This window comes from Somniosus microcephalus, chromosome 15, assembly GCF_052327205.1.
Source record: "Somniosus microcephalus isolate GS21.2 chromosome 15, FLI_Smic_1.0, whole genome shotgun sequence".
Classification (NCBI taxonomy): Eukaryota; Metazoa; Chordata; class Chondrichthyes; order Squaliformes; family Somniosidae; genus Somniosus; species Somniosus microcephalus.
The window spans coordinates 60,253,009-60,265,356 of record NC_141001.1 but is presented as its reverse complement, the minus strand read 5'-3'; the positions used below and the strand labels follow the sequence as shown (position 1 = coordinate 60,265,356).

The following is a 12,348-nucleotide window of genomic DNA, read 5'->3' as shown; positions in this document are numbered from 1 at the left end:
CACATGCCATTTTGGCCCCGAGTCGCCCAAACACCGGGCGCTATGAGGCCGAATTTTGCGGCCGTTATATTTTAATGTAATGGAGCAGCTCTTAGCTAAAATTAAAAAGGGGAAAATTGAAATTGAAATGTTCTCAGGCAGCCAGCTCTACCCTCTGGGAGCATTTTAACTTTAGTTTCCCACTGGTTGCAGTTATACAGAAAGCCAAAGTGGTGTGATACTACCTCCCTGAGGCAATTTTTCACATTGTTCACCTGAATGTGTTTTGAGTGACTACCTACGAGAGTTTGTACTACACACTTTAGCGTGGAATTTCCTGAAACAGGGTGGTTATGGCGCAATGCCAATTTACAGCGTAAAGGGTCGAGGAAATTCATGTATAAGTGATTTATGCCGGTTTTTACGCCACACCTGACTTTCCTCAATCTTTTGCAATCTTCAGCAAAATCTCTGCCGCTCAGTAGCAAAGCTTCGGCTCCCCATGCAAAAGACCAGAGAATGCGAATTCCTGCATTTATGCCAGTTCTGAATGGGCTGTAAATTTATGTCCAAAATTTTAGGTGTCATATTTCTGGTCTTTTATGGCGATTTTTAAATTTCACTGTGACCTGCTCTGCAGTCTCTGTATCTTTGAATGCATTTTTATGGCACCAGAATGAGTCACATTAAAAATTGAAAAGCTTCCACAATTGTATTTTCTTAAACAGGCTCTGCCTAATGTGCATAAATGATGGTTTGATGCCTCTAAACTTTCATTTTCTTATGTAAAGAGGGACCTGAAGAAGGAATATGGTGTAAGTTCCGTGCTTTCCTCAGGACAAAAAGAAAAAAAAACCGATTGTTTACACTGAGATTCTCGGGAAATTTTGGCTTAATACCAATCAGCAAGAACAGCATAGAAAGTAATGGAAATTTTGGTGTAACTTGCCGGTTACGCCGTTTGAAAACATTGCCGGCCTTTATGTCAACCAAAGTTGAAGCCGTTTCATGTCAACCCAAAATATGAAGTAAAATGGCCTATTAATGTTACCTTTGACCTTCACAGGGCACTCTAACTTCCTGTTGCTCTGACGTGAATATGGCAGATAGCCACGGTCCTCCCGGTCATGAACAATGGCCAAACAGTGTCCGAATTCAGAACCAGAATATAGAGATTGCGCTGCATGCTTAACCCTTTCACTGTTTGCATCTAGTTAACCAGATGCCCTGAGAGCAGCAAATAGTCCTGGTTGTTCAGAGGTTCTCCCGAATGTTCTTATTCTCGCTTCATTTCCTTTTTCATTTTTGCTACAATTCATCACATGCTGACTAAAATGACCGTGTGCAGTAATTGCAGCTGACAGTCAGTCACTCAGACTACTGACCCCACCTTTATCATGACAGATAAATGACAGTTGCTCCCACTAGAAATGAAAATGCTTTGCTTGTTTTTCACTGTTAGGTCCACAGCCCCTTTTGTCACTTCCTAAAATGTGGTTTTACACATAAGAAAGTGTTAGGCCATGACTGCCTGCATGTTATGACAGATAACATCATCAAATTGCATCTGTCTGGCAGTGTGACTGGCAGCCTTGCCAGCAACTGCCTGCATGAACGCACAAATTACTGAAATCCTGTTTCAGAAATTAATTTCTTAAATAAGAAAATTCTGATAAGATTTGTATTTTTAGCCTCACAATCAAAGGAGACTGTTCCTAAAACAAAATAAGTGGTTTAAAATAAAACATTCCCAATGCACTTGGTCCAAATATGCTTACATCAATTTCCAATTTAATGTTGGCTCGGAATACAGGTTTGACAAATTTGATTTTCATCTGTTGAAAATAATATCAGAGGGAGTGATGAGAGTGTGGATCTGGAACATTCAGCCCAGGGAGCGTCTATGAGTGCTTTCAGACACACATCATGTCCAGTCCACACAGAGCCTGTACTCCTCTCTTGGATTGTTATAAAAAGTTTGCAGTTTTTGGTCTGTGATCTCAGTCGGGGTGGCAGTAGAGGCACTTCAATTTGCCTCCCTACTATTGACTTAAGAAAGGGTAAAATAAGCCAGGGATCCTACTCCTGATTCCTATCCAATGGCCCCTGTTGGAAAGTACATGTGTGAACATCAGATGAGGACAGGCCTCCTCCAAGGTCAAATAGCCTGTGGACACTAGGGGTGATTTTCAACCGTACCACCTAGGCGGAAACCTGGCAGAGTCCAATTTTCATCCCATTGATTTCTATGACGGGCAGCCAATTACTAACTTTGTGGACCAGGAGGGGCAGGAATGCTCCCCCCGGCCCCTCAAGGAAGCCTTCAGCCTCCCCTCTGCCGATCGAGGCCTCTCTCTTCCCCCTGAAGTGATCGGCGACCTCCCCCGCCCCTCAAGCCCTGATCTCTGGCCTTCCCCCCCACCACCCCCCCCCCACCGATTGCTGCACTCTCTTCCCCCCCCACTCAGCCCTGATCTCTTGCTCCCTGACTCCCAATTGCTGGGGATCATCCAAGGGACCCCGGCTGCGGCCTCCTGCCACTGGTTTTCCCGCCCAGCAGCCTGTCAATTTGGCTGGCTGCCGGGCAGGAAACGGTAGGAAAAAATTATAATGAGGTCCCGCCTTTAAATTCGTCAGGACCTCTGCATCCCCGGCCTTGTCGGGTTTTCCCCGCGCCACTGCATCCCCTGCACCCTCCCCACCTCCCTGCAAATAATCGGGGCCAATGACTTTGAAAGAAAAGGTTTGAAGGTTTTTTATTTTTGTTGGGGTTGGACGAGGTGGGGGGGAGGATTTGCTCTCATCAAAGGAGGAAATGTCAATGCTACAGAATGGAACATTCATTCTATTCTTGATCTAGGATTAACAGTTCCGGAAGCAGAAGGGAAAGTACATTTTACTGGAGGACTCTCACTATCACTATGAAGAGTGAGAAAACAAGAGACTTGCTGGGTATTAGCATGACCCGTGGTTGTGGCCTCCTGCTTTAGTTGGTGGGCCTAAGATTGAGTAATTTTGTGCTATGAGCCTGTGTTTACTAAGAACTGAACTGGATTGAGACGCAAACAAAGCATTCGATCATACCTAGGTTAAAATATAGAATCATCACAGAATGGATACAGCAAGGAAGAAGGCCATTCGGCCAGTCGAGCCCGTGCCGGCTCTCTGCGAGAGCACCTGAGCTAGTCCCACTCCCCTGCCCTTTCCCCTTGGCCCTACAAAATGTTTTTCTTTCAGGTACTTATCCAACTCCCTTTCGAAAGCCGTGATTGAGTCTGCCTCCACCACCCTTTCAGGCAGTGCATTCCAGATCCTAACTACTCGCTGCGTTAAAAAGTTTCACCTTAAATCTGTGTGCTCTGGTTCTTCACCCTTCTGCCAATGGGAACAGTTTCTCTCTATCTACTCTGTCCAGACCCCTCATGATTTTGAACACCTCTATCAAATCTCCTCTCAATCTTCTCTGCTCCAAGGAGAACAACCCCAGCTTCTCCAGTCTATCCACGTAACTGAAGTCCTTCATCCCTGGAATCATTCTCATAAATCTTTTCTGCACCCTCTCGAAGGCTTTCACATCCTTCCTAAAGTGTGGTGTCCAGAATTGAACACAATACTCCAGTTGAGGCCGAACCAGTGTTTTATACAGGTTCAACATAATTTCCACGCTTTTGCACTCTATGGGCAGGATTTTCATTGGGCTGTGGAGGCGGGATTGGAGGCGTGTGGGGGGTTAAAATCCCGAAATCGGGGGGCACGAACCTATCCCACCCCCAACCCGCCTCCATGCCAGTTTCAAAGGAGGCGGGTACCCGACCCGCACTGGGACCCGCCTCCCCGAGGCGGGAAGGGGATTAGTGCCAATTAACTGCCTGTTAACAGGTAGTTAACAGGCAGTTTTTAGCCTAATCCCTATTTTCATTCTTGAAGTGTGGGATTCCCAACGGCTCCAAACCACGCCAAGTTAGCGAGGTGGGCCGTCGGGCTGAAGGGCTTGGAGGGTTCGAGATGTCCGGTGTTCCGGTGAGTGATGGGTGCATGAGTGCAGAGGTAAGTGTGTTTGGTGTGTTTAAAGTGTTTAAAGAAGTTTTACTTACCTTTACAGCCTTTCTTCCTTCAGGTCTCAGGAGTCCCTCATCTCACCAGCACAGAAAGCAGAATGGCCATGATCTATCAAAAATTACAGCATTCAGCTTTCTGTTCCAGAGAGATCTCTAAATCATCCCGAGAGGAAGGAATTAACTTAGAGTACAGATTGTCAGTGTTTGACAGCTTCAAACAGCTGTCAAACGCTGATATTTCATCTGTCAAAAGGTCTTGACAGATGAAATGTCAATCTGTGATGTCACCTGTTGCCGGGTGGCCCTTAATTGGCCTGCTGAGCCCACTGGGTGGGCTCAACAAGGTCAATCAAGTCAAAATCGCGTGGATTGGCCACAACCCCGTAAGTTGTAGTCCCGCCTCCTACCCACCTCCTCAATGAAAATCTAGCCCTATGGGCGCGATCGTGCCAGCCCTGGGGAGGCAGGTATGGAGGCGGGACTGCCCAACCCGCCCCCAACCCGTCTCCGTGCCATCTTGCCAGGAGGCGGGTCCCGTCTCCTTGGAGGCGGGAAGGGGATTAATGCCACTTATCTGCCTGATAACAGCCACTTAACAGGCAGATAAGAGGATTATCCCCATTTTACCCACACAAGTGCGGGCTTCCCGAAGGCTGCGAACCCCTCCAGGGTCACCGAGGCAAGTAGTGGGTCTGCGGGGTGCAAAAGTGCGCTGTGAAGGTCAGTGATGGGTGCAAGTGTGGAGAGGTGAGTATGTGAGGTAAGTGGAAAGTGTTAGAGAAAGGTTACTTACCTTTGTTTCTTCCTGCAGGCTTCAAGACTTGGGTATGGGGAGAGTCTCGCAACTCCGCGGCAGAGATGACAGATGGCTGCTGCATTCTCCAATGCAGCAACCATCTAATTTCTGCTAAAGAAAGAGGTTTGATGAGTCTTGAATTCAAGAACTCATCAAACTACAGAGAATGTCAGTGTTTGACAGCTTCACAGAGCTGTCAAACGATGACAATTCATCTGTCAAAACATTTTCTGTCACCGGCTTTCTCTTAATTGGCCTGCTAAGCCTACTGGGTGGGCTTAACAAGGTCAATCAAGGGAAAATAGTGTGGGTTGGCCACGAATCGATGGAGGCGGGACATCGACCCGACAAGCAGCAGTCTTGACAAAATTTGACAAAATCTCCCCCTATACCTCTATTCATGAAGCCCAGGATCCCGTAAGCTTTTTTAACTGCTTTCTTAACCTGCCCTGCCACCTTCAACGATTTGTGCACAAATACCCCATGGTCTCTCTGTTCATGCACCCCCTTTAGGATTGTACCCTTTAGTTTATATTGCCTCTCCTTGTTCTTTCTACCAAAATGTATCACTTTGCACTTTTCTGCATTAAATTCCACCAGCCTGTTTATGTCCTCTTGAAGTCTATCACTATCCTCCTCACTGTTCACTATACAATAAGATCTTTTTTTACACCAATTAATATCAACAAAACACAAATTTATGCTAAGTTGATCTCCAAAGAAATAGTTTGGATTGACAAATACACTAGACCTTGAGTTGCAGCAGTCTGAAACCTGAAAGGTAGGGTTGCGAAAGGGTTCCTGGGCCTTCTTGAGTGTTAAGAATGACACTCTACAAATACAGCACAGGGCAAGGTTTTAGGCTACAGTTGACTGCAAAAATAGTTAAAACTTAAAAAAATATATTTCTCACATTCCTTATGGCTGTCTCTATTTTAGTGTCATCAGAAAACTGGCCGAACTTGCATTTGGTTTTGATATCCAGGTCATTTATTCAGATTAGAAATAGCTGGGGTGCAATCGCTCACCCTTGAGGGATTCCTTTCAACATCTCCCCCAGTCTAACATAATACTCCTCATGAATACTCGGTTTTCTAGTTTCTAAACAGTCTTCTTATCCAGTTCCATGTTCTACCCTGGATTCCTGTGGTTTTACGTTGAATTAGAAGCCTTTTGTCTGGAATTTTATCTAACATGCCAGAGGATCTTCACCTTCTAAATCTATTCTGCCTCGTTCTAATTAAATTACTACTATACAGGTAAGGCTCCAGCCTACCCCTTAGAATAGTTTCCATTATTTTACCTGTTATTGATGTTAGACTGATGCATCTGTAGTTGCCCAAGTCAGGTATGTCGAACCTTTTTAAAAATAGGTAGCATATTTGCGTCTTCCAGTTCTATAGAATTTCCCCAAGCTCACACCCTGATACTGTCATGATAATAATCAGTTGTACACAAATTTCAGCAAGTAGCTCGAATCACAGCCATTTTCAGAAAGATAACTTGTGTGAGTTGGCCATAACTGTACCCCTGCAGATGATGCACATGTGATATATACTGTAAAAGGTAATGTTATTTTGCAATAAAACTCACAGCAGGAAGGATTGACAAAGCAATGTTCAAACCTGGTGTGCTGTGCTAAGTTTGGTTGGCACAATATGGGATGGCGACTCCAGAATAATTTAAAATTGGTGTAATGCTGACTACATTTAAAAAGTTGCCTATTCCCTGCATGCCTCCTACAAGTAACACTGGAAGACAGCAAAATACAGTTAACATCCTCCTATCCCCCGCACAAAAATAGATTAAAATGAATAGGAAGCTGAATTCCATACTAATAGTCCAGGACATTTAGAGAATTTATCATGAAAGGAATCTAGAGATACTAATGCTATGTCATCAAGTTAATGAGACCTCAATGACCACCAATTTTTTTGTGTTGCATAACTTCCATCTTCAGGAAGTACTTAAATTGTAAGCTGATAGGAAGAGGTTTAGGTCGGGGCAAGGTCACATTTCAAAAATATAGAACAACATTAATTCAGTTCATTCACCATAAACTTGTTAGGCTAATATTCCAGAAAGACTTAGGTAGTGAATGATAAAACATGAACCTTGGGTTGTTAGGACAGGATGGAATTGGGAACTGATCGGGTTTGTCCCTTATTTCAATGAATGGCTGGGGATAAAATCGTTTTTTTTAAAAAAGGGGAATTGTCTTTATCAAACGTATTAGGGAAATCTCGCTTAGGAAATGAGGAGAGACAGAAGATCCATGTGATATTTTCATCATGGAGGTAGCATGTTCGATGCAATTTACATCAATGTATTGAAATATAAAATCAAAAAATGGCTGGCCAAACTTGTTTTCAGCAAGAAAGTTCTAATTTAAGTTTGCATTGTAAAATTATTTGTTCCATTAGCCACTGGTGTTAAAAGATTTGGAATTAATATACACACTGGAGCTCAACTTTGTAAAAGGCATTTTATATCACTCATTACTAAAGAGGAAATGTGTGCTATATCACAGTATATCAATGAATGTTTTAGTAAAAGACTCTAAAGTGTTGTAATTATTTATGTTTTATAAGCACCTTATATCACTTTATCTTGCTGTGTCAAATCATTAAAATCAAATGTCTGGGAGGATATTAGTTGTTTCTCAGTCTCTTTAATAAATAATCCTAAAGGTGTCAGGATTTAAATTCATTGTTTTACCTTCACCTCTGCTGTTTTTCCTTCTTTACGCACAGCAGTGTCTGTACACTTGACCTTGGACTGGCCAATCGAGCAACTTTGCTGTTGTTTGCTGCTGCTGCTTCCCATTACGATTCATTGACCGGCCTCTGTTGCTCTGGGCTGTCAGCTGTCGATGACTACACTAAACTAATGCAGCAAAAAGCTCCTACTGGAACAACACCACTAACTTTTCACGGCTGTTGCTGAATCAGGAAGTGGCGGAATAAGATCCTGAAGCGTGATTTGTATTTGGACACATCTGTAACTTTTCGAACAAACGAGGAAACACTAAAACCTGCTATAAGTACAATACTGTAAAATTCTTATCAGTTGCCTCCCCCTTCATTTGAAAGGTCAAATACGCGCAATGCCCTCAGAATTATAGTTTCTGAATTGTTCCCAGGGTTAAATAAATACATTATCCAAATTAATGTTTAAAGCCTCTCGGCCTTCCTTCAGATATATGACTATTCATGACTCCATCTGCTGTGCTGTTCCACTAAAAATAGAATTCTTTGGCCTTCGCTCTACCATTATTTTGCCCCTGAGGCGTGTTGAGAAATGCTTCAGTACTGCTTTGGACCAGCACCCGACATTACCACAAAAGGTCATTATCCAAAGTATACTTTGTTTACAGTTAAGAAGACAACTCTTTAACCCGCATCTGTGCATTCCTTTTTCATTCTTTTTTCCCCCCTATTTGTTTCTCTCTCCGTTCGAATACTGTACATGAATTCCGATCTGATGGCGGAACTGTTGGTGCTTGTATTGCAGCTGCATGCATTGTTAGGACTTGCCAAGGCTCATTAAAGCTCTAAGCGATAAGCAGTGAAGGACAAATTACACTACTGTATCTGGAAGAAAAGTTACATGTCACATTTTTCATAAAGTATTTGCTTTGTTTGGTAACAATTCTAGCCGTTTAAAGTTTTAATGCTTAAACATTATCTGCCGTTATCGGCCTTGTTGAAAATCGGCAGTGTTCAGTCTTTTTACTCCCACATTAACAGTTCACTACCCAAGGGCTAAATGTGAGGTGAAAGCTTTTAATTAACAATGGTAGGCAAGACAGCGAGTGAATGCACTCAGCCTCTCTCTTTGTAATATTGTGGCAAAAATCGTAGAGTCAAATCTCATTAACAAGCATGACAATAGGACCTGTGGACTCTATACTGCTTATCAGGAGAGCCTGCTATGTAACAGCCTCTCTTAGGAATATGGTGACTCAGAGCATAAATACTGCACAAAAGCTGCTTTCATATTGGCACTGTTTATACTTCAGATTCTAAGAGACCAGCATCTGTGAGCTGGCTCCCATTGTTTATATCTGGGTCACTTAGTTTTTCATGGGCCTGCGAATCTGACACCGAGGGCAGGATTTAGCTATGAAAATTTTGGCTGCTGGCTTAAGGATGCCATTCTCCCAGAATCCCAATTAAAATGGCGGCAATATAAAAGCCGCCAGAGGGTTTCCAGTTAGAGTGGGTTAAAAAAAAAACACACACAACGGGTTAATGCTCCCAATGACTTGGTAGGTTGTGGTGCTGAGCCATAGAAGTCAGGAAGTCCTGGGTACAAATAGGTCTTTCCAGCTGTTGGTCTTAGCAAATCTGACAAATTTACTTTTGGGTTGCAGTTGCCTGCACAAGGCCTGTGTATTGGGACCAGACAGCCTTAGCACCCCACTGTACCCAAATATCAAAGCAGTTTGCCGATCTCAGCAAGGCTGGCATATCTACAGTTGGCCAGATGTGCCTGGGTTAGAGAAGAAAACGATCAACCACGATTCTTGCTCGGGGTTGTTATCCAATCACCCTTGCTGGAAAGTGCGAGTGTGTGTGTGCGACTGTTGGGGAAGACAGAAACAAGCTCAGCTGTGACGGCCTTCCACACACAAACAGCCGACCAACACTCACTGTCTAGGCTCACTCTGAAGAATGGCATTTTGGGTTAGGTAATGAAGGAGGGCCCGTGCCCAAGGAATATACCCCAATATAATCATGAATATATAAGAGGGAGGCAGAAAACTATGAGGGTGTGGGGGCGGGGGGAAATATGCTGCTTTAATATTGCCATTGCCTGTGTTCAATCCAGCTGGGTGACAAATCATGGGCAGCATACCCGCAATTTCCTGCTAATGTGCAGCCTGTGGGCAAGGCTTCCCGCTGACAGCACAAACTCGTAAAATCGCTCCTTACATGCTTAATAAATACTCGCACACACACATATAAAAAGAAGAAAGCAAAAAAATAACTTGCATTTATACAGTGTATTTCACATCCTCAGGAAATCCTGAAGCGCTTCACGGAAAATGATGTACTTTTCAAGTGTAGTCACTGTTGTTTTTTAAGCAAACATGGCAGCCAATTTGCACACAGCAAGTTCCCACAAACAGATTAATGACCAAATCATCTGTTTTAGTGAGATCAGTTGAGAGATAAATGTTGTATAGGACACTGGGAGAACAGTGCCACGGGGTCTTTTACACATGTCTGAGCGGGAAGACAGGGGCCTTGTTTAACATCTCACCTGAAAAGCGGCACCTCCGACGATGCAGCACTCCCTCTGTACTGCATATGGATACTAACACGCCCATAGCTACAGACTAATACACAGCTGTACGCACATAAAAATACGTGTTGCTGGAACTTTGACATTACCGTGAAGATCGTCATCTCCCAATGCAGCGACATTAGTGCAGCCTATGACATGCTCCAGTGTAAACTGGCCACCTTATTTGTTCAGTGGGATCTACTGCCGGAAATACCTCCGCTGGGCACTCAATCAGCCTGCAGAAGACCAGTAGCAGACTTCAAATTTAAAACTGTGGGAGTGCGGCCAGGAGCTGGGCTGCACTGAGCCACAATGCAAAAAAAAACCCATAAGGCTGCATTAAGGAGACGTTACCGTGTTCTACAACTTCATAACCAGAAAACCTATTTTCCGTGTTGCTATTCGTTCAGGACTTAACGTGTTAAGTTTGCTCGACTGTGGAAAGCAAAAAAAAAAAAAATCTCAAGTGCTCAGACTGGCATTCAGCATTCTGTTTTGGCTCCTATCCCAGAATTCTTTGTTGTGGCACATACCTGGAGCTGTAATGGGCTGAGTCCTGACGCAGCTGCAGCTGCCATTGTCGACGGAATGAGCTGCACAGGGTAGCTATCACCTGTCGATGAAGAACAATGCACACAGGTTCAGACAATGAGCGAAGAATAGCCCCGAACATGTGCCAACAGAGCCTCTGCCGCTGCCTTTGCACCACGGCGCTGCACCGAGCCCAAAAAACATCTGCCCAAACAAAAGCCTCAGCTGGGCAGAAACATGCGGCGCACAGACTCGGAACTTTTGTTCACAGATGGCTCGTAGGCAAACTGGCAAAAAAAAGAGAACAAATTGGGAAGGGCCTGTTCTTTTCATTTTCAGGGTAAAAAAAAGATACACACACACAAAATAAAAACTGCATCAAAAGGCTCTTGCCGGTCTGTTTTAATTCATACAACAAAGTCTCAGTTCCTGAAACAAATCTCATAAACAGCTCTAAACTGTATCGGCCAGCCTCAGCCTGAATCATTACCCACCTACAGGGTGACGGTCAGTATTCTGGCACGTCAGAATAAATAGATGTCAATCAAACTTTTAAATTAATAAACACTAGTCTTTTAAAAAAAAAGTCATATTGTGTATACAGTGGGATGCTTTAATGGTCATTTTCCAGATCAAAACAGAATAGTAGGGCCTCAATCCAACATGATGATATTTTATTGAAGGAGAAGCAAAATGAAATAAGAAATATAAATTTGTTGAGGTGCTAGCATGGTTGCTTCTGTCGCTCTGCAGAGATTCTATCTGTCTGTCCCTTTCGAATGAGCTCAAGTTGGCGAACACACTTATATGTGAGCACATCACAAATGAACTACCAGGGTACCTCACAGAAAGGCACACTGCGTGCTCAGGTCAAGAATACTGTTTGTCATGTAATCTATTGGTTCTTGCTTTTCCACTTCCTTGTGAGCATCTCAAAACAACAAACTACCACATGCTTTCAATGACAAATAGAATTAAAGATTCTGTGGGAGAGAGAAGTGAATGTGCCTTCAGCCTCCTTTCCAAACTATTGTCTAATTAAGTTGTAGTAACAAGAAAATACAAGTTACAAGTGGAAGCTTGAAGTGACAGTAATAGGAAGTGACAATGGTAGGAATTGACAACTGAAAGACGACGTCAACAAATCAACAATGAACAAGCATCCACTGATACAAAATCAAACATTGGGGGGAAAAGTGACAAAAGGTCAAAACTGACAATAAAAGAGAGGGCATTAAGTTGATTCCAAGATAATAGCAACACAGGCTGGAGATTGACAGCCTAATAATCCATTTAACAGTGGTGCTATGTTGGAAGTCACCAATCCAAGTTTGACGATTGGTTGGACTTCACAAACACTTCAAAGATGCTAGCTATATGGCGCATGATTGCTCTGCAGACACCATTGCAAAATGTTGGATTCTCAGAAAGAAGACCAAGTTGAAATCTCAATCTCAATTTATGTTCGATGGATGAGCTTGCCAGTTTTAGCCGAATCATTTGGGAAAGACAAAACTGATCAAGAACTGACTACTTCACTCATGAGTCTCATGATGTTTGTCAAGGTAGTACTATTGACAATGCTAATAGAGATGTCCTGACCCCTGGACCATCCTATCTGCTCAATCAAAAAGGTAGAGCTAACTGGAGCATGGGGCAGGGCAGGGGGGTATGTCTATGAACATATTCCCC

General features: G+C 43.4%; 1 protein-coding gene across 13 annotated transcripts in view; it reads right to left on the bottom strand.

The window, feature by feature from the left end:
* sox6 (SRY-box transcription factor 6) overlaps positions 1-12,348 on the bottom strand; it is a 640,702-nt gene that overhangs the window by 103,123 nt on the left and 525,231 nt on the right. For all 13 annotated transcript variants that reach the window (XM_086007882.1, XM_086007877.1, XM_086007883.1 and 10 more), the window contains one exon: positions 10,659-10,738. In XM_086007882.1, coding sequence (XP_085864008.1) covers positions 10,659-10,738 — 80 coding nt within the window. The remainder of the gene's footprint in view (positions 1-10,658; positions 10,739-12,348) is intronic.